This window comes from Salvelinus alpinus, chromosome 32, assembly GCF_045679555.1.
Source record: "Salvelinus alpinus chromosome 32, SLU_Salpinus.1, whole genome shotgun sequence".
Classification (NCBI taxonomy): domain Eukaryota; kingdom Metazoa; phylum Chordata; class Actinopteri; order Salmoniformes; family Salmonidae; genus Salvelinus; species Salvelinus alpinus.
The window spans coordinates 2,556,041-2,579,107 of NC_092117.1; the positions used below are offsets into that span (position 1 = coordinate 2,556,041).

The window sequence follows — 23,067 nt, forward strand, 5'->3', positions numbered from 1 at the left end:
AATCCATACATTTTCAGTAATATTTATTGTAAAGTCATGTCTTTCTTCTCAATACCACAATTACTTTTACCAATATGGGAGGTAAAGTCGTTTAATTATTCAATAATTTAGCTGTGTATTTCGGATGGAATCAAGGCATTAGAATGTTACATAGGACACCAAAATAAAGCTTGTTCTGCAAAAGAAAATCACGGTGGCAAACTTTTGACCGGTAGTGAAAGAGACACAGACACACACGAACTCGCGACGACACAAAGAGACACACAGACATTTAAACACATACACCCACTCGCGCAGACACAGGGAGACACACATACATTTAAAACACACACACACACACTATATCAAATACATTGAATACATTGAAAAAATATGATATTTAAGAAAGTCAAGCCGTAAGTATTGAGGCTGTGACTTTTTTCTTTCTTTTGTATTATCTCAAGGAGAAATAATAAAAAGGAAATAAATTATCAGACCCAGGAAAGAAGCCATGAGGGAATTGGCATCCAATCTCAGGGCACCCACTAACACCGACAGACAATATCATCAAGACAGACAGACACCCTGCTTTTATAAAAACATGCAGTCCGTCCCAACTTTCCCCGAGAACCAGAAGAGAGAAAGAGATACGATGTGAAAAAGAGAAAGAAATGAGGGAGGAAGTGGAGAGAGAGACAAAACCCCTCGAGTAAGGAGATACAGTGCATTCATAAAGTATTCAGACCCTTTGAATTGTCCCACACTTTTTCCACAATTCTTTCGACCTCATGGCTTAGTTTTTGTTCTGACATGCACTGTCAACTGTGGGACATTATATAGACAGGTGTGTGCCTTTTCAAATCATGTCCAGTCAATTGAATTTACCACAGGTGGAGTCCAATTAAGTTGAAGATACACCTCAAGGATGATCAATGGAAACAGGATGTACCGGAGTTCAATTTCGAGTCTCATAGCAAAGGGTCTGAATACTTATGTAAATAAGGTATTTCTGTTTTTAATTTTTTATATATTTGCTGAAACTTCTAAAAACCTGTTTTCTCTTTGTCATTATGGGGCATTGTGTGTAGATTGATGAGGGAAGAAAATAGGTGATACATTTTAGAATTGCTGTAATGTAACAAAATGTGAAAAAAGGGGTGTCAATACTTTCCGAATGCACTGTATAAATAAATAATATATTTTCCTTTATTATTTCCCCCTAACCCTACCATCCCTCCCCTAATTGGAATAAACTAATGAACAACAACACTTTGGGTTCTACTTCCACCTTATACATACTATATACATTTTACAGTAGTTATCTTTTGTTTGATTTTGTCCCATCCTTCAGCTCCACTCAACCCCTCCCACCTATCTCTGAACACCATCCAGTTTTGATTTATATTTTACATATATTTTTTAACTCTGTTGTGATGTTTCACAAAAGTTCTGAACCTTTCAATTCTCATAGATTCTACTGACTGTAAATTAAAGACAAAATGGTTTGCTAAGAGTATTATTATATTATTGCTCGACTGACTATAGCTGTGTTTGAATACCCGTACTAACATTCTGTATGATACATACTTAATGAGTATGCGCTTGTCTACCGGAATTTGATGTTGTTGCTATTCAACCTCTTACTATCTTGTTGGCATAACATATTACTAGCTAGACATTTTACGACTTCGGGTGTGTTGGTAAATTCAATCTGGAGTGCCAGAGTGTGCTCAGAGTGCGCTCTGGGCGTTAGTACGTTCAGAGCATTCCACTCTCGGAGCTTTCAGAGCACGCACTGGACGCCAGTCAAGCACCCAAGCTAACTGGCAAACATTGGCTAGCTACTTCCGGACACAAATGAGAGAACACCTCACTCTTACCATTTTACTCGCCCTAGCAGAGCTTGTTAAGCTCTTTTCGTGTTATCCAGAGCGTTGGTGACTGTAACTGGCAACAATTGAATTACGCTTTTTTTGCCGACTTTTACTGACACCGGACATATTCAACGGATGAAGAGCTTTAGTAAATGATTCAGTTATTCTGCGCTCTGGCACACTCAGACGAGTGCTCTGGAATCCGAGTAGATAGCCAGAAGGAATTTACGAACGCACCCGAATTAACAATGTCAATTGAGAACGCACACAACTAGGAATGAGTTGAATAATCAAGTCAATAAACATTGGGCAGTTAGTTAGATAGCATCTAGTTCATATACTGGCAAGTTCGATGAAATAGTAACCAACTAACGTTAGGTAGCTAGCTAATACCAGTACATACTGCTGAAATGATATGCTATGCAGTTCGTAAGGATAGCGTAGCCAACATAATACATTATGGCCTTTATCTTGTAATCTGAATAAAGGGAAAAATGACATTCTTGAACATGGGGTGAGACATTCTTACTAATCTGCGAGAGAACCAGTTCAGATTTAAGTATAACTTTTATGTGACTGAAGCCTTTAGTGAGAGGTCTAATGATTTTATATTTAATTATTTCTGCCCTCCGAATTCATATTCATATAAATAAGCCAGTTTAATTTTGTTTGACTTGCCGTTCCAAATAAAATTGAATATTTTTGCTCATATAATTTTAAAAATAAGTTGCTAGGTGTAGGCAATGCCATACGCAAATTAGTAAACTGAGATATGACTAAAGAGTTAAATCAGGGTGATTTTCCCACAAATATACATATCTTATCTATTTTTGACAACTTTCTATTCAAATGTATTGTAGCGAGATCATTTATTTAGTTCGGGATGTGAACACAGAGTATATCCACTTCACCGTCAGACCATTTTATTGGTAACCTACACAGTAATGTAAAAGTGATATTTTTTTGTTATCCAATACGTAATATAGTAGTACACTTATCATAATTTGGTTGTAATCCAGTGAGTTTAGAAAAGTATCTGGAAAAAGTCAAGGGGTCTGAATACTTTCTCGAATGCACTGTACTTGAGCAATTCGGGGAAGTCGACTTCCGCTCTGGAGTTATAATAAGCCTTTATTAGGCCCCTAGGTTTCAAAACGTCGCCAATCAAGATAACAGAATATATGGAATACATATTCCTGCTCTAGTATAGACCCTTTTCCAGTACACAACACACTGATGTCACGTACAGATGCGTGCGACTCTTGGCAGCAGTAAGAAAGCCATCACCATCTGCGCCCATTAAACATAACCTAGATTTACGCTTTTTATTACTTCTAAACAAAATAACTTTGAGGTTCTCATACACTTACAATGTTGTTTTGATTCTTGCTTGAACAGTTGCTAAGATTATATTTGGTTGTGCTCTTTTCCAAATAACTATTTTGGATACAGCAGTTGTTAGCTAGCATGCTAATGCTCATTGACATAGGCTGTAGCAAAAGCTAGCCAATGAGTATAATGCAGTTGATTTGCGATGATGACATAAACATTATATAATCCAGGACATTCATACGAGCCTTAAAATCCAATTATAATCAAAAAGTAGTGTGAAATGTACTCATAAGCAACATGTAAATAAGAACTCCCCCTTGTTCTGCCAACAACTTGCGCGCATCGCCCTCTGTGCGGCAATGCTAAACACAGAAAGGGGTCTATTACACTGAGTTAGATGTTGAGTTGTTGACTGTGTAAATTCATCATAGTAATCTGATATTTACATTTTTATTTTACCCGTTTTTCTCCCCAATTTCGTGGTATCCAATTGGTAGTTACAGTCTTGTCCCATCGCTGCAACTCCCGTACGGGCTCAGGAGAGACGAAAGTCGAGAGCCCTGCGTCCCCTGAAACACGACCCAGCCAAGCCGCACTGCATCTTGACACAATGCCCGCTTAACCCGGAAGCTAGCCTTACCAATATGTTGGAGGAAACACCGTACACCTGGCGACCGTGTCAGCGTGCATGTGCCCGGCACGCCACAGGAGTCACTAGAGCGCAGGATCTTTAGTGGCACAGCTAGCACTGTGATGCAGTGCCTTAGACCGCTGCGCCACTCGGGAGCCCTATGATATTTTGTTATTTCGTTAAGTTAGATTGTTTTCACTCCAGAGCGACTTTTCATTTCTCTGTTCTTCTTCCCATAGAAATGATCGAAATAACTTTATTGACTGAACATTGAACCATTAGTGGACAACATTGATAGAGAAAAGGGGGAAAGGGAGCGCAGTATAGTTGAGTGTATATACCTGGAAGCACCGTCAACCAAGCAGTGTGATAGGAGATCCCAATAGAATTGCCCGCCAAGCACGTATACTCCCCAGCATCCTCGTAAGTGACATTGGGGAGGTAGAGGACTTCAATCTCCTTGTCCGTGGTGTTAACACCTGCGGTCTGGGAGAGGGAGAGGAGGAAGGGTGGAGGACGATGAAAAGGAGGAAAGGAAGGGGGGGTGGAGAATGGGACAGGAGGGGTGGAAGAAGAAGGAGGAAGACAAAGGGAGGGAGGATGCAGGAAAAGAAGGGAAGATGAAGGATTCGAGTAGAGGATGGATATTTGAGGATAGAGGGAGTTGAAATGGAAGAAAGTAAGATAAAGGGAAAGGAGTCGGAGTAAGAATAGAGGGGAGGGAAGAAGAGAGCAGGAGGAAGCAGATGTAACAATTAAATCCACAACACCAGGAGAGAGGAGAAGCTGGATGGTGTCCATCACTGGTAGGAGAACTGGTGACCCATATATAGAGATAGATGGGAGGAGCTTTCAAAACAAACAGGAAGAGCACCTCGTACCACAGGGAAAAATAGGAAACACAATACACAAAAACACTGTAAAGAAAATCCCTTCACCCACAACACCAGAGCCCAATAGTAAGTCCACACCAGGCCTGTGTATGCATGGTGCACACAACCACAGAAGGAGAAGATATGGAGATCACCCAACTGCAGCACCCAACACTAGCCTGTACACTGACACATCACACCTTTCAACTGAGAGAGCGAGCGAGAGAGATGAGGCACGTGATGGACATGGCAGGTTAGTGCATGGGTGTGCAGGTCCAGTGGGCATTTCCATGGCTGTACAGTCACAGTCAGACACAGTACAGTAGAGTAGCTGGGAGTAAAACAGTAGAACACTGGGAGAGAGTAGGTCAGTCCACAACCCAGCAGGAACCAAGACCAGCACACCACCAAACCACACTGAACCAGGTCAGAGACAATAAAGGAGGGTGTCAACAGAGGTCAAGGGTCAGGCGTCAGTGGTTACCTGGGATGACGGTCAGCCAGCCCGACTGGTTGACCGCCCCTATATAATTGGAGACTTTACAGGTATACTCTCCGGCATCCTCCTCGGTCACGTTGGTGAGCGTGAGCACCTCCACGTCCGAGCTATTGATGCCCGAGCGCTGGAGTGTGTGAGCCACACACATACAAGAACGCGCATGTGCACACACACACACACGGCAGCAAGGGGACAAAACACAGAAAAGCCTGTTAACTGTCACATCTGCAATCTAAGTGCAGGGAGAGGAGAGTAAAGGAGCCGCCACCCAGACAGGAACACAGCTAGAGTGCTCCAGTAGTATAGAGGGAAAATTAGTATTTTTTATTCTTCGTAAAGGGGGAAAACGTAGTTTTCTTTCAGTTTCACTCTCTTATAGGAAGTCAAATTGGACACTAACAAAAAGCTTTTACAAATGGCAAAAAGGTAAGCTGAAAACATAATAATTATCAGCCTACACGTTGAAGCAAAAAAAATATTTAAAGGAATATGTCAATAATTTTCACCGCTCAGGTCAGAACAGCCAATGAGTGGCCATGGAGGGCTGGAAAGTACCTTTAGGACGCGGACGTAGGAGTGTCCGTCTGGGCCAGTGCGACTACCATTCTTCTGGATGTGCTGCAGCCACTGGATGTGGGGCTGAGCGTCGCTGTACACCTTACACACGAAGCGTGCGTCTTCCCCCACTTGCACACTGGTGTTGGCTGGCAGCCCTGCTTGGAGAATGGGCCGATGGGGGGACCGTTCTAATATGGAGAGAGAAAAGGGGAAGATGTGATATGATGAGTTATGTTAGTTTGTGCATTGAGACTTCACCATGGCCATTTCAAACGCCAACCTTGCTCTGTACACCCTTAAGGAATAGACAGGTTTGTATTACTAATGTCAATGACAGTCAATTGATCAACTAAGCTCGATCACCACCGGGTACCTTGAGACTAAGCATTAAGACACAGACACTTTATGTGTAAGGAACTGAAAACGAGCACAGAATACTAGCCAAAAGTCTGATGCAAAGGCTGGGGACAGTATGGTAAAAATAACTGTTCTTACTAGATGCTTGTGTTTTTTAAGTTTTGAGGCTGTGAAGGGGGCCTGGTCTGGATGTTTAGGGGAACAGTGGACACGTGTGAATATTCCACATCCGGGAGACAAGCAGAGTCAAGACAAGAGAAGTGCCCATCTCTTATCACCACACCACTTAGATTATTCACACAACACAAAGAGGAGTTATCTCTACTGATAAGGACTAAACACAGCTGTAGTAGGAGTTGAATCTAAAAACTCACTTCAGTCACTTTCTGAGTCGATGCCATTTCAAAATGCCTTTTATTGCAAAATGTTGGCAACTTTGGCAACTATTTTTGAAGTACTGTAAGTAAACATTAGCAGAAACTGTGGCCTGGTAAGGGTTAAAATATATAGCCACGCTCCGACTCAAATATGCACCAGTCTTGGAGAAACACCTTCATTTTCCTTCACTAAAAACTATCTGCGTTCTTTTGCAAGCAAACATTTGGCCTGCAAATCCAAACAGAGCAAGACCTGCCGAACAATGCCCCCTTTCACACACTACCCTACCACTGCCTCCCCTTCACAACAACCCCCAGGCACTGGATGGGTTAAAGAAGGAGGGCTTTTAGGTGGGGAGAGGTGACAGAGAAAGGAGAGGAGGGGGAAGGGGTGGGAGAATAACAAGAGGGAATAAATGGAGCTTAACAGATGGAGACTGAAAAGAGAAAGCGAGAGGGGTGAAGAGGGTGAATAAAAAAAAGGTCGGTCGAGAGAATACCCACTGGGCACACACTGGTTGAATCAACGTGGTTTCCACGTCATTTCAGTGGAATAGATATTGAATTGACGTCTGTGCCAAGTGTCTACTTCCATGTCTGTCTGTCTGTCAGAGGTTTGCCAATAGTCCTCTGCCTCTGTGCTCTCTGTCTGTCAGCCAGTAGGCCAAAGTGCTACTCTCTCTCTCTGTCAGATCAGATGATTCCCACCCCTCCCTTGTCTCTATCTCTTTTCCCCTCCTCCCTATGCATTCCTTTGGCTCAGCGTGCTTATTGTCCCCGCCCCTCCTCCTTCCATCCCTCTCGCTCACATGCACACCTCTCTCTGTCTCTCAATCACTCTCTCTCTGTCTCTCACACACACAAACACACACACACACACACACATATTAACATGGAGAGAATTAGGTACCCTACACCACAAACAGATGCAAACACCTTACTCCCTCTCTGTGCCCACTTCTCCCTTTACACACAAACAACTCAGGAGCATGATAACTAGCAAGCTATCCAATACAATATATTTGTCTCCAGCTAGTCAAGACAACACAAAATAATATTTATTTGATTTTCCTGCAGTCAAATGACCAAATCGCCCTCTAGGGGCCTCATGGGTGGAACGTTATTAACATTTTTCATAATTTCATAAACATTCTTACTTTTAAACCACCGAAAATCCAGTGTTTTTATGTCAAACGGTTTTGTTATATTTCAGTCTTCTGTGATGTATATAAAGTGTATTATTGGGATGCAAAGTCTAAATTGAATACATTTCAACTCTATATCTGACATGGTACAGGTGTCTTTTTCTTAAGACTATAGCCATATGTGTGAGGTGTATACTTTTGTTTCAAAATAGATTTGTTTAAGACTACCAAGAAACACTCTGTGACCCCGATTCAGCCCACTGCAGTAAAAGGTTAAAAACCGTCAAACATCAGTCAGTAAATCATAATAATTATTTCTACTAATAATTAAAATAAGTAAATCTTCACACATTCAAATACAATGCATCTAGGTGTGCCACAGCTTATGCTCACAAAACTGCTTAGAGCTGCTACTTTTGAATTATAGCCAGTCTGCTCTCGGACCACTCTGTGGCTCTAGTGTTTCTGTGAAATATACGCTTGTTTGCATGTATAGTATGTGTCAGGTGTAGGTCTCTCCATAAATACATGGATAGCATGGTGACTATGACACACACACACACACACACACACACACACACACACACACACACACACACACACACACACACACACACACACACACACACACACACACACACACACACACACACACACACACACTCTCTCTCTTGCTTGCTCCAAAGGTCAGCGCAAAGGGGTTGAGTGAGTTGGGTTTGAACTTGCTGTGCCCCCTTGTAATACTGATAACCCATTGGTTCTGTTTGCCCCCAGAGAGAAGCACAGCAGAATGCCACTCCCACTGTCCCTCTCCAGCTCCTCTGACGGTCACATCCCTGGTCCTTATGTCCACTTGACAGTTGCCTGATTCACACTGTAGGGCCAACCCCGAACCGTACTGTCTTGGCTTGGATATTTTCTTTTCACATTGTCCTTTCTGGCAAAGTTCCAGTAAATGTGGTTGATACGTAACCAGGAAATCCCAGTTTAGTTCGACTTGGTTTGGTGTGAATCAGGCTATTGTGACCAAGGAGAAATGACCAGGGCCCTGCCTACATACAGTACATGCATCAATACTGCCCTTAGAAACAGACCTGGCACACCTAGGCAGCCTTCCTTCTCTGCACCTGCATAGAGTATAGTAGCGTGCACCTGGGGGATCAAACAGCCAGCATTAACCCCCCCCCCATCAGAACCCCTAATGCTGGCCCAAACAGATAACGTTTAGGTAGGGGTGGCAGGTAGTCTTGAGGTTAGCGCATTAGGCCAGTAACCAAAAGGTTCAAATCCCAGAGCCAACAGGATGAAAAATATGTCAGTGTGCCCCAAATGCTCCAGGGACACTGGTAAATAGCTGACCCTGGCTCTGACCCCAACTCCTCACGGGTGTCTTGCAGATATGATTATTAACCCCCAATCCCTCCATTCCCTCATCCCTCCCAGGCAAGCCCAGTACAGTACTCACCCACTACATCCAGGGTGTAGGTGTGATTGATGGCGCCATATGCGTTCTCCACCAGGCAAGTATAGTTGCCCTTGTCTGACGGCACCACACTCTCCATGATCAGGGTCCAGTGCTGGTGACGCACCTGAGAGGGAAAACAATGCATAGATGGAAGGATGCAGACCAAAATAGACAATTGTAGAGTGCTATATAAAGATTGAGAGTGAGTGAGGAGGCACGGTGAGGGACGGGCGGTCAGGTCTGCTCTCACTAGCGCATCATGGTGAAAAACAATATTACGGGTGGTGACAGACTGGTCAAAAGGTGAGCTTCTACACCTTTCCAAGGAAGTGCACTGTTTTGCTGGGACTGTGGAGTGGAATGATCCTAAAGCTCCCACTTACCCTTCTACTCCTTAGAACAGTGGTTGCCAAATGTTTTACTCTGGCCACCCCTCCCGTCATTTTCACTCGCGGCCCCGTACTCGCCTCGTCTATTTCTATGGGCACAGGCACTGTCGATGACACAAACTGTTCACACCCCTCTTGTTGGCGGAGAGGACATTTAGCAGCTCATTTCCTACAATTCTATGCATTTTGCCATGTCTTATGTGTGTTCATGTGATATCTGAGTGACAAACAATACAACAAGATCAATGGGCTAGAAAACCTAGCTAAAAAACTTTAGCTGACATGCGCTAGTTGATATGGACAATTCTGACAAGTTATGAATAGCTCTCTAAGGTCTGCAATGACTGACGAGGAAAACAGCTGATGCACTACCCAATTTCAAAATTCTACTATTACAATTTTCAAAAGTAAGTTGAAGGACCGACTGAGTCCCCCCCCCCCAATTTTTTTTTATAATAACCTTGTGCCCGGCAGTTTAACTGCTGCCTTAGAAAACACCAAAGATTCCAAATATTTGACTTTTTACTACTTATAGAACATCAAACAGTCGTAGACTGCACTGTACATTCCGTTTTGTATATTAAGGCACTTGTTTTCTCGGTTAACAATCAACCGGTACTGTATTAGCCCACATGTGGTCACTTGGTCATTGTGGCTGTGGCCTACACTGGTGACTACACACAGACAAGCAAGGATCTCAGCCCTGTTCACTGACCATGGTCCTCTATTGTAGCAGGGGCCAGTCAAGCGTGATGTGTATGTGTGTTTACTGAAGTGTCACTGAAGACACTATGTAGTGGGGACAGGGAGTTCTGCTGAATACTGTATTAACAAATGGTGTTCCACGGTACTCTTTCCCCCCCCTCAAGAATTTACAATAATTTTTGTTACATTCGGTACTTCTGTCGTGTACTTTCACGTGATTAAGAGGATCAAGTCTGTCTATTAGCACAGCCCCTTTATAGTGTGGGACAAATAACATTTGATTGATTGATTGAAATGTAACCTCGATTGAAACACTTAACTACACAGACTCGTCCCAAGACACAAGTCTGTCTATTAGCACAGCCCCTTTATAGTGTGAAGGGCAAAGTGCCTGCTCCACTTACTCGTTCATTGCTAGAGCTGTCTGATCTGCATTGTTAGCTCCCCGCTGATGCTGCGCAGAAGTTAACAAACTTCAATAATGCAACACGGCACGTAGAAATGTTTTTAACTGTTCGTTACTTTCGCCTTTCCATACAGACGAGAACACTTTTACAATGCAAGACAATACCGGTAGCTTCCAGCTATAATTGTAGGCTAACTTTCTTTGCTAGCTTCGAATCAAATCACATAAAATTGTATTTGTCACATGCGCCGAATACAACAAACTTTACTGTGAAATGTTTACTTACTTACAAAAAAATAGCAAATATAAATAAATAAAAGGAAATAGTAACACAATAAAATAACAATAATGAGGCTATATACAAGGAGTACCAGTACCGAGTCAGGGACACAAGGAACTTGAGGTAATATGTACAGTACATGTACGTAGGGGGTAAAAGTGACTAGGCAATCAGGATAGGATGCCAAGCAGTTGCCATACCAAGCGGTGATGCAGCCAGTCAAGGGGCTCTCAATGGTGCAGCTGTAGAATGGGATGATGGTGTTGATGTGAGCCATGACCAGCCTTTCAAAGCATGGCTACAGATGTGAGTGCTACGGGGCGATTAGTCATTTAGACTGGTTACCTTGGTGTTCTTGGGCACAGGGACTATGGAGGTCTGCTTGAAACACGTCGGTATTACAGACTGGGTCAGGGAGAGGTTGAAAATGTCAGTGAAGACACTTGCCAACTGCATGCTCTGAGTACGAGGCCTGGTAATTAATCAAGCCCTGTGGCCCTTGTGAATGTTCACCTGTTTAAAGGTCTTACATTGGCTACAGAGAGCGCATGTAAGTAGACATAGGATACATCTTGTTTTACCCAGTTTATCAAGAGATTTACCATTCAAATAAGTGATTACCATGATGATGTTTTGTAGCTGATAAAAACAAAGTAAAATTGATTGTATAATTGATTCATTAATGCATACATGGCTGGATCAAGTGCCATTCTTTGGCTAATATGCAGTCTTTTTTTGTTGTGGTATCATTTTGATATGAAGTATCGTGATGGTATCAAGTATTGTGATACTAAACCTGGTATCGTGACACTACTATTTACTTGAAAGACTTTCTACGGAATTAAAGACAAGGGGAAACATATTAGCCAGCTTGTGGCCACATCAACATATTCTCTGGAAATTCCCATGAAGAGATGGCTGTGTTTTCTCGTAAACGATCATCCATTAACTACTTTGTTCCTTCCCTATCACATCCAAACACACTGGATGACTTGCAAATTAATCTATCACTGTAAAGTGTGGTGTGATTTTTGATTCGATTTTGATCAAATGGAGTTCATTAGGGCAATTAGAATTGGGATGATTCACCAATCTTATTCAGCTTAAGTATCTTCATATATTTGAGGCTATTGTGAAGCATGTAAAAAAGTGACAGAGGGTTCTCTCTGACCCAAACACAAATGTAGCTCTTAACATCCATTTAATGCTGAGAGGAAATAAACAATTACTGGCTAGGGCCCGGTTTCTCAAAAACCTCTTAAGGCAAAGTTGATCGTTAGAACCTTCGTAGGGGCATCATTAAATCTCTGAGCTGTTTCCCAAAACCGTCGTTATTAATGTTGCACTTGAAAATGCTCGTAATCTAACGCCAGCCTCAGGCCACTTGTAGAGCAGCTACGTAAATGCGACACAGATGCTTTTTAGATGCTTTTTTTGCCCTCTCGTGTCACTTTATACACAGAATATCTCTACTAAACATAGGTTTACCCGTCTCTCTGTGACCGCTGACAACTTCAGAACAAAGTCGATTACAAATACAAAGTTGCCAATGTCTTTGCAATTGATACAAACAAGCAACGTGTAAAAATATACTTCAAACGAAAACCGAGATGACAGAATTAAAATATAAATTCGGATATAGGCATTTTGAAATATATTTAATGTTCAATAAATGTAGTTATATTTTGATACTGTCTGTAATTTGTCTCAAAATATTTAATGGTGTAGCTTAACACGCACAATTTTGGGGGGGTAAGAATTAGAATAAGCTGGTAATATCTCTCTAGGAGCTGATTCGTCATCAGAAGTGTGAAATATTTCTAATGTTAAGGTAAGATATGAATTGAGAAAGCTGATACAAGAATACCACTAACTTTCTTCCGATCCTATCCGTATCGACACATGCTCCAACAACGCTCTTAGCATGGTGTTTTGGTTAACGCATGTTACGTCTTTGGCCGTTGTAGGAAAGATGCATTGTTAAAACACACGTGAGCCAAAGTTCCATTGCTATCGGGAAACCGGGCCCAGTTTGACTTTCCCTGTTCCCCATTACATGTGGCCTCAGGTATTTTCAGGACAAATAAATCAACTCACTAACTGTTATCTTATAAGTACCACAGAGGCTGTAGTGAAATAATTATTAAACTTTCTCTCCTGACTTCCTCTGTAGGAACAAAAAATGTCAATTTGGAATATAAAAAAGAAAAAACGTGAAATGCAATTGAATCAAGTTTCCTGGCCTTTTTTTTAAAGACATTTCTAAATAGATATAGAATATTGAATAGAAATAGAATATAAAAATATTGAAATCTAAAGTCTTGAGAAAAAACCTTCAGGACTACTTTTGCATTTACAGTTGAATCCTAGGTCACCTCTTGGTGTGTTTAATGCTTGGGCGGTTTTCAGATTGTCATACCGACCTTGTGCCACCCTGGGATATTCGGTAAGGCTCATGTCTCTCGTCGTTGTGTGCTTGTAAACAAACTGTGACTGGGAACTACCGGTAAGCTTCATAATGTAAAATAATGTGAAAGGTGCAGATATTTACTTAAAAAGTAGATACAGGGCCTCCCGAGTGGCGCAGCGGTCTAAGGCAATACATCGCAGTGCTTGAGGCGTCACTACAGACCAAGGTTCGATCCCAGGCTTTCACAAACGGCCGTGACAGGGAGTCCCATAGGGCTGCGCACAATTGGCCCAGTCCGGGTTAGGTGAGGGTTTGGCCGAGGGGGCATTACTTGGCTCATCGCACTCTAGCGACTCCTTGTGGCGGGCTGGCGCTAATTTATTTAAACAAGTAAAATATATAGTTTCAACAATATTGGCGATATTGAAAAACCATCCCGTGGCGATTTCTGCAGATCTAAAATGCTTCTTATTATAATTTCTGTTCGGCATTAGACATTTTTTGCTTCAGTTAAATTTCTCCAATTGGATGAGAACTCATAAATGGGCATTCTATCAACAGACAGCACTCTGACTGATGTGTAGCTACTTTTCTCCTGTACTTTTCTTAGTGTAGCCAACTTTTCTCCGGTAAAATGCTAGATTAACTTCAAACAAAACATTAGGAACTGTAGCTGGCTACATTCTTTCTATGATAAATATGAAGGCCATGCGCTGCACTTCTGTTGTCATCCGATGAAAATTAAGCTATTTTCTACCGAATGTGTTGCATTATAGTTGCCCTGCTCACTCTATTGAAGAAAAAAACACGGTTGACTTTATATAAAACACGGGAAATGGTTTAAAACTGAGATTTCTTGAAGATCTGCGTTCTGAAAATGCACATTTTGGAACTCTAACGTGAACCCCGATTGTACCAATTGTTGTTCTCTTAATATAGTGTCACTTTCTACTTGCTTACTGTCTATGTGACCTAAAGTTTTACTGTATGTTTGGGTTTTCTAATTGGGCGAGTTGAGAGACATTTAAAGCTGGGGGAGAGAGAGAGAGAGAGTAAAATGTCCCATCGAGAGCACACACACCAGCAATTTCACACCAGCAACCCTGCACTCCTCTCCTCTGTCTCCAGTGATGGTGTAGAGGGGTCGGGTGACAGAGAAATGTGATTAGCGGATTTTAAGAGCCAAACTGGAAGGGCAACAGTCTGCATCAAGATCAAGACTCAGAAAATAGCATTGGAAGAGTAAATCCGTTCTAAACAACAGACACCAAGCATTTCGCTACACCCGCAATAACATCTGCTAAACACGTGTATGTGACAAATAACATTTGATTGATTGATTGAAATGTAAACTCGATTGAAACACTTAACTACACAGACTCATCCCAAGACACTAGTCGTGAGAAACTCCGTGCATGCTGCAGCGCAGGGTTCTCGCGTACCTTATACCCGCCCATGCGGTCCTCCTGTCGGAATGGTCGGCTATTCTTCAGCCAGCGCATCTTAGGGCGTGGGTTCCCCCCGGCAGCACAGCGGAACTTGACTGTGTTGGCAGCAGGCACCGCGTGCAGCCTCTTCTCCATCTTCTCCAACATCGTCCAATAGGGCGCCCCTAAAGAAAAGACACAACCAATCAAGTCACATTCTGTCCATTCTAAACCCAATAACAGAATTATAGCAAAACAGGAACATGTAACATATTATATTTGCTAAGTACCAGAAAGTATCCATTGTTACCACATAGTGAATTAGTTATTACCATGTAAATATCAGCTTAAACCGGATTGTAAAATAAAACTTTACTGGTATTTGTTAGAGTTACTCTGCTCATTTTATCTCTACTCTCAACAGACAAACTGTATGAGAAATATGGCGACGCAGCAGAGCTCCATTGAGTAACCTTTTCAGTCTAAAGCCTAAACAAAATGCACTACTACAGCTAGCATTAGCATTAGCCTAGTAGTGCGATAGTGAGAGAGTGAGGCCCCAGACAGTTTAGGTGGGGGGGGGGGGGGGGGGGGGGGGGGCAGGAAGGCATGACCGATGGGGCAAACCCTTAACTGCTGTTCACACATACCTGGCCCCCTTCACAACACAGGGCTGTCTGGATAATACAACTCAGCCATTAATTCACAGGCTATAGCCGAAATGGCACCCTATTCCCTATAAATTGCACTAAATAGAGAGTAGGGTTCCATTTGGGACATGGCATAATTCACACTGAACAAACACTTAAAACTCAAACAAATTTGGTATCTTTAGTGTGTTACAGGATCAGCTTTAATATTGCAGATAGATGGTGGCTACATCAATGTAAATGTCTGCATCGTTTCCAATCCCCTATATATTTTTGGGGTAAATACAGTGCATTTGGAAATTATTCAGACCCCTTCACTTTTTCCACATTTTGTTACATTACAGCCATATTCTAAAATTGATTAAATCTTTTTTTTTTTTTTTCTCATCAAACTACACACAATACCCAATAATGATGAAGCAAAAACAGGTTTTTAGAAATTTTTGCAAATTTATTAAAAATAAAATACTGAAATATTGGAAAGGCACACACCTGTCAATATAAGGTCTGACAGTTGACAGTGCATGTCAGAGAAAAAACCAAGCCATGAGGTCGAAGGAATTGTCCGCAGAGCTCAGAGACAGGATTGTGTCGAGCCACAGATCTGGGGAAGGGTACCAAAAAATGTCTGCAGCATTGAAGGTCCCCAAGAACACAGTGGCCTCCATCATTCTTAAATGGAAGAAGTTTGGAACCGCCCGGCCAAACTGAGCAATCGGAGGAGAAGGGCTTTGGTCAGAGAGTTGACCAAGAACCCAATCGTCACTCTAGCAGAGATCCAGAGTTCCTCTGTGGAGGAAGGAAGAACCTTTCAGAAGGACAACAATCTCTGCAGCACTCCACCAATCAGACCTTTATTGTAGTGGCCAGACAGAAGCCACTCCTCAGTAAAAGGCACATGACAGCCCGCTAAAGACTCTCACACCATTGAAAAACAAGATTCTCTGCTCTGATGAAACCAATATTGAACTCTTTGGCCTGAATTGCAAGCGTTACACCTGGAGGATACCTGGCAACATCCCTACGGTGAAGCATGGTGGTGGCAGCATCATGCTGTGGGGATGTTTTTCAGCGGCTGGGCCTGGGAGAAGAGTCAGGATCGAGGGAAAGATGAACAGAGCAAAGCACAGAGAGATCCTTAATGAAAACCTGCTCCAGAGCGCTCAGGACCTCAGACTAGGGTAAAGGTTCATCTTCCAAAAGAACAACGACCCTAAGCACACAGCCAAGACAACGCAGGAGTGGCTTCGGGACAAGTCTCTGAATATCCTTGAGTGGCCCAGCCAGAGCCCGGACTTGAACCCGATCGAACATCTCTGGAGAGACCTGAAAATAGCTGTGCAGCGACGCTCCCCATCCAACCTGACAGAGCTTGAGACGATCTGCAGAGAAGAATGAAAGAAAATCCCTAAATACAGGTGTGCCAAGCTTCTAGCTTCAAACCCAAGAAGACTCGAGGCTGTAATCGCTGCCAAAGGTGCTTTCAACAAAGTATTGAATAAAGGGTCTGAATACTTATGTAAGCGCAGAGAGAGAGAGAGAGAAGAGAGAGAGAGAGAGAAGCACAATCACCAGATGGTGCTGCAAAGTAGTATGGGTTGCACCTCCATCACTCGGTCGCGTCACTGCCATTCTTATCAACATTCCAGACGCCGCAGCCACATTGATGTCCAAAAGTAGAACGGTGCCTAAGCTAAACGTTCTGATCAGTTGCATCAGCCTCATTCCTTAACAACCTTTTTGTAATGCTAGTGGTTGTATTCATTTGGTGTCTATCGCATCCCACAACTGTCCCAAACTAAGTTAGAAATATTTATTTCTCGCACAGAATAGAAAAGGTCAACTTTTGTACCATGGGAGATAGTAGATTGACATAGGCTAATGCTTTTGCTGTTCGTTAGGTCTACTCATCTTGTTGGCTGATGAAAAGTAAATGTGTACAATTCTTTCAATATCTTCAATATGAGCCTCGGAATTGGATAACAACGTGCGCAGTTGTGTCCCCGATGTCTCTGTGTTCACTTATAGCCTGTGAGAAAGACCCGATCACGTGACAGAGAGCCGTTGTGAGGCAGAGGTGCTTTGGAGCGCCCAGCCGAGAGAAGGGAATAATACTTATTATATTCGGCCCTAGGGCACAACAGCAAAAGGCATGTTATTTTTTAAGCGGCATTAGGGCCACACAAAGGGGATGCCGCCGGGAAATTGTATTAAAACGGGCCTCCTGAGTGGTGCAGCGGTCTAGGGCACTGCATCGCAGTGCTTGAGGCGTCACTAAAGACCCGGGTTCGATCCCAGGCTGTGATGCAGCCGGCCGCGACCGGGAGACCCATGAGGCAGCGCACAATTGGCCCAGCGTCGTCCGGGTTAAGGGAGGGTTTGGCCGGCCGGGATGTCCTTGTCCCATCGCGCTGTAGCGACTCCTTGTGGCAGTCCGGGCACATTCACTCTGACTTCGGTCACCAGTTGTACGATGTTTCCTTCGACACATTGGTGCGGCTGGCTTCCTGGGTTAAGCGAGCTGTGTGTCAAGAAGCAGTGCGACTTGGCAGGGTCGTGTTTCGCCGGACGCATGGCACTCGACATTCCCCTCTCCTGAGGCCGTACGGGAGTTGCAGTGACGGGACAAGACTGTAACTACCAATTGGGGAGAATTTTTTTTTACAAAAATGTGGATATTAAAAGTATTAAAAAATCTAAACATATAGCCCAGAGTTTGTATCACAACTAAAGTTACATTAATAACTCTAAATTAAGCATATAGGAGTACCTGTTTCTTTGTTAACCTATCAACACAGAATAACTATGTGCGAACCCCCCCCAAATTGTTTGGAGAAAATACCCTTTCTATTTTATTCAGCTACGTTCAATTGTATTCTTCATAATATAAAATAATGGCATTTAATTCTAATCAAATCTTGTCTGCTAAATGAACTAGTGTATCCCACAGCCATAAGGCATAGCCAGATCAGGGCCTAACATAATGACAACTCAGAGCATGCTATTCTGTTCTTCTGAAAATGACTACATGCTGTATTACATGGATTTATTAGACTTTTTAAAATGTAGATGTTCCAAAGGTCTGCATCAGTGACGTAATTACCGTGAGATTGGCAGTTATTTGCATATCTGAACAATCCAAAACATTGCCACCTGCTGAACGCACCCCAGGTTGTTAGCTATAGCTAGTTTAATGAGATAGCATGACTGAACAAGGTGTAGCCTAAACAAATGGTTAACGGTCCAGTCCGCAAGTAGCCTAGTTTTAGAACGGCCCGCGATATGCTTTATGAACGTAAAATGCGGCCCGCCAATGCACGATAGACAGAAAAAAAACATAGCGCTGGTATTATGGGTCATGTCTTTTGAACGGTAGCCTAAGGGCTAGAATCAAGCTGTTTTCTCTGAGGAAAAGTAGGAGGGTTGAGCAAGACTACAAATTCAAAGACATACTTTTCTATAGACTACTCATTGGAGAGAAATAGCTTGACTGTTGTTTTACTATTCATCTCAATGCTGCTATTGTTTTTTATTTCATAAAGCAGCTTGTGTTTCTTAACCAGGCAAAGGGTAGCTGACTAGAAAGCTGATGGTTAGCTAAGGTGAAGCAAGAAAGTAGTCTGCGCAATGTGTATACTCGGAAGCGGAGCCGGAGCCGAAGCGGAGCTTGTCTGCCCACACTCATCACTTGCTCCCCCGCAGCTCACCAGCTGATCAAATCAAATCATTTGATTGGTCACATACACGTGTTTAGCAGATGTTATTGCGGGTGTAGCGAAATGCTTGTGTTTCTAGCTCCGACAGTGCAGTAATATCTAACAATTTCACAACATATACCCAATACACACATTTCTAAGTAAAGGAATGGAATTAAGAATATATAATCCAGATTTTAAAATCAGTGGAATTAGAGTATGATAGCTAAGGAGATAAAGAAAATTCCGGCCGTTTGATTCAAATATGCAGAGAGAGTCGAAAAGAGAACACACAGAAGGTTGTTGTATAAAACACCTGTCTCCGGATTACATCTTCAAACAAAGGGCAACCATGGCATCTGTGACAGAGAGAGAGATGCGTCCATCCATGTATACAGTTAAGAGAGTCTAGCTAGCTACATTTTCAGATATTACACGTTTCTAATTTTGTCAGAAAGTCGTTTTCATTTCAAGTGTTCTGTTAGATAGCTAGATAACGTTAGCTGGCTGGCTCGCTAGCTAACGTTACATGTATGATCTGTGTAGTAATATTATTCGTATCTCAGTGCCATTTGCATTGCTAGTTATTGCCTAATGTTAGCTAGCTAACATTGAACCTGCTTGGTTAGCTAACTGCAGATACAAGCACGGTAGTAACGTTATGAGATGGGATTATGGTTCATTGTTTAGCTAGCTAGCTACATGTCTAAACAAAAGACTCCACTATGCAAGTAACCATTTCAGTAGAATGTTCATGACGTCACTGAAACAACTGTCGTTAGACGTAGCTGGTAAATTCTCTCTGGCTATCTACTCTGATTTCAGAGCACTCTCGTCTGAGTGTGCCAGAGCGCAGAATAACTGACAAATTTACGAACACTCAACACCCGTTGAATATGGCCGGTGTCAGTAAACATTGGCAAAAAAGCTTAATTAAATTGTTGCCAGCAGCACAGTTGCAGTCACCAATGCTCTGGATTACATAAAAACAGCCTAACCCCATCTGCTGGGGCAAGTAAAATAGTCAGAGTGGGCTGTTCTCTCATTTGTGTCTGGAAGTAGCTAGCAAGCTAGCCAACGTTAGCCAGTTAGCCTGGGTGCTTGACTGCTGATGTTAGGTCATAACGCTCTAATCAACCCTACTCCTCGGCCAGAGCTTCCAGTGTGCGCTCCGAACGCGCCAAGAGCGAAACGCTCTGAATTTACGAACGGAAAATCTGACAACACTCAAACGTCCAGATTAAATTTACGAACACACCGTAGTAAACCAGCCTTTAGTCTTAAAACCTTTGGTTGTTTAGTACATGGCCTCACGTGAGTCCTTAAAGAGATGGGTGGGACTAAACTTAAGAGGGTGTGAACGAGGCTGAATGGGTGTAGACAAAGAAGAGCTCTCCAGTATCTGTACAAAAACATTGAAGGGACATTTTCTCAAAGGTGATTTTACAAGTTTATCAACTTTCAAAGCAGAATTACTTTCCCATTGTTCCTCAACTGTAGTGTATGATACACCAGTTTTAGCTGTGTCTATGCTTTTATCCAATGTAAAAAACACCATTTCAAATTTTGCTACGTAAGACCAAATCGAGCTGGTTGATCACATATAGGAAATTAGGAACACCCCTCTTCTGTTTGGCCTACATAACTGCAGCTCATTAACCCCATACCTCTCCACCCCTCCCTCCCTTTCTTTCCCCCACTCCCCCTCTCAGTCTCTCAGTCATCTGTAGTTCACTGAAGACCCTTCTCTTTATCTCCCTCTCATGCTCTCTCTCTCTCAAACACACTCAGTGTCTCTCTCTTTCTCTCTGCACCTGGGAGAGTGATTGCATAAGCAGATGAACTCACTGAGGAAGAGAAACTTGGAGCGAAACAACAAGACAACCAACGGCCACCCCACCATGACTTCCTATATCTCTAGGACAGGAGCAGGGAGAACATGGGGAACACTCCAGGGTTACACTGGCTTTGAGACACTCCTGTCCTTGCTTCAATCAGTTTGACCACTGACGGAATGGACAGGAGTTTAGCCTTCTTGTTCTTGGGCCTCTGTGCTTCCCTTTCCACCCCTCTCTCTCTCTTCCCACTCCTCTCTCCCTTTCCCGCCCACCAGAGTGCAATCGGAATACTATCGGAGTCAGTCACCTCCCATCATTTTCTCTGGCATGCAAACTGAGCAGTACACACATACTTTGATACAGAAGTAAACCATGCTCTTCCTTCCGGGATGAACTAACACACTATAATTAGGCTAGTTAGCTTCTCTTTAGCCCCTTTCCTTCACTCTCACTATCTCTACCTCCTCTTTCCATTTCTCCCCATATATCCTATCTTTCAACTCTTATTTTTTGTACAGACACTCAGTCTTCTCTCACTTTCATCATCTTTACCTCTTTTCAACTTCTTCTCTTTTTCAACACTCCGCCATACAGACAGATTAAGGTGGTGTATGCCCCCGTCAGGAGCTCGTCTCTCCCGGGTGAACTATGACCCTTAAGCCCTCTGGATCCGGACAGCTCATCTCACTGTTTACTCTGTGGCATTCTGGGGTTAGCCCATGTTATTCTAGAACAAGAATGTACTGTATATTCAATATGAGAAGTGAGGCACAAACATAAGTGGCAAATCATAGTACTAATTGCTTAAAGTTGTAACATGAGGGCATGAAATCCACAAATTTGCCCAATACTGTAGACATTAGTTTAGAAGTACAGTACTAGAGCTACATAATAAAGCAGCAAATTATTTTAGACTTTTATCAAATTGAGGCATCAAATCCACTAATTTTACATCAACTGTACGGTCTACGTACCCTACAGATGTGTCAAACGAAGACAAACGGGAGCAATTAAGGTTGATCTCCTTAACAGACCAGAGAACAACAGAACCAACGGGACTGGAACCCCACATCCACTCTGACCTTCTACTGATGTCAATGCTCCCCCGAAAAACAAAGCCTTCAACATGATCCTTCCGCTGGGCCTTGCTTGTTTCCTCCAATCACACCCAACCTCCTGATGCTGGGCAGTGGGTACAACTTAGCTCGTAACTTTTTCTCCTTGTATTTTGGGGGGGCCGGGTTGTGATTGTGTTGTTGTTCAATGTCTTTTTTAGAAAGTGGAATAAAAGTGTTCAGAGTAGAAGCTGAGGCAGACACTGAAACATAATCCCCACCCCCCCCTATCTCCTTCCTTTTCCCCCCTCCCATACCTCCACATCCCCCCCTCCAGAAGTGGGCCAGGGAACAGAGCTCCACAGCGTACACAGAGAAGCGCTGGTGCTGATCCAAACCAGAACGCTGTTCAACCTTCCCCCTTTTTTTCCCCCTTTCCCTTTCCCCCCACTCTTCCCTCTCTTTATTTTTTATATTCCGGGGTTTGAAATCATAGAAAAAACACCAGGAGAAAATTGGACAGAGCTGCCAAAACAGCTGTTACTTTGTTTTCAAACAGCTTATTACCACCAGAATTATCATTTTTTCCTCTCCATTTTCCTCTCCTTGCAGAGTTCCTATCCACCATATTAAATGGATTTCAGGTAATTACAGTTGGCCCTGAAGGGGGGGGTTCAGCCCACAGTGAGGCAGGATGCCGGTGGAAAATTTTAAGAAGATGTGGAAGCCCTCATCTTCACTTCAGCCCTGTGACACACACACACACACATTCATTGCACTTGGAAAGTATTCAGAAACCTTCCCTTTTTCCACATTTTGTTACGTTACAGCCATATTTTCAAATTAATTAAATATATTTTTCCCCTCATCAATCTACAAACAATACCCCATAATGACAAAGCAAATATTTAAATGTTTTTTTTTTAAATTGCAAATATTTTATTTTTTCAAACGGAAATATCACATTTACATAAGTATTCAGACCGTTTACTCAGTACTGTGCTGACGCACCCTTGGCAGCGATTTCAGCCTCGAGTCTTCTTGGGTATGACGCTACAATCTTGGCACAGCTGTATTTGGAGAATTTCTCCCATTCTTCTCTGCAGATCCTCTCAAGCTCTGT

At 42.8% G+C, this 23,067-nt stretch overlaps 1 protein-coding gene across 9 annotated transcripts in view; it reads right to left on the reverse strand.

The window, feature by feature from the left end:
• The window catches only part of LOC139562235 (fibroblast growth factor receptor 2-like), a 107,034-nt gene that overhangs the window by 57,733 nt on the left and 26,234 nt on the right, over window positions 1-23,067 (reverse strand). For 7 of the 9 annotated variants that reach the window (XM_071379728.1, XM_071379730.1, XM_071379736.1 and 4 more), the window contains 4 exons: window positions 14,722-14,891; window positions 9,090-9,213; window positions 5,743-5,933; window positions 4,158-4,302 (listed from right to left, as the gene is read on the reverse strand). In XM_071379728.1, the coding sequence (XP_071235829.1) occupies window positions 4,158-4,302; window positions 5,743-5,933; window positions 9,090-9,213; window positions 14,722-14,891 (630 nt within the window). Of the gene's footprint in view, window positions 1-4,157; window positions 4,303-5,172; window positions 5,312-5,742; window positions 5,934-9,089; window positions 9,214-14,721; window positions 14,892-23,067 lie in introns of all 9 variants that reach the window. The other 2 variants (XM_071379732.1, XM_071379734.1) reach the window with 1 other exon arrangement.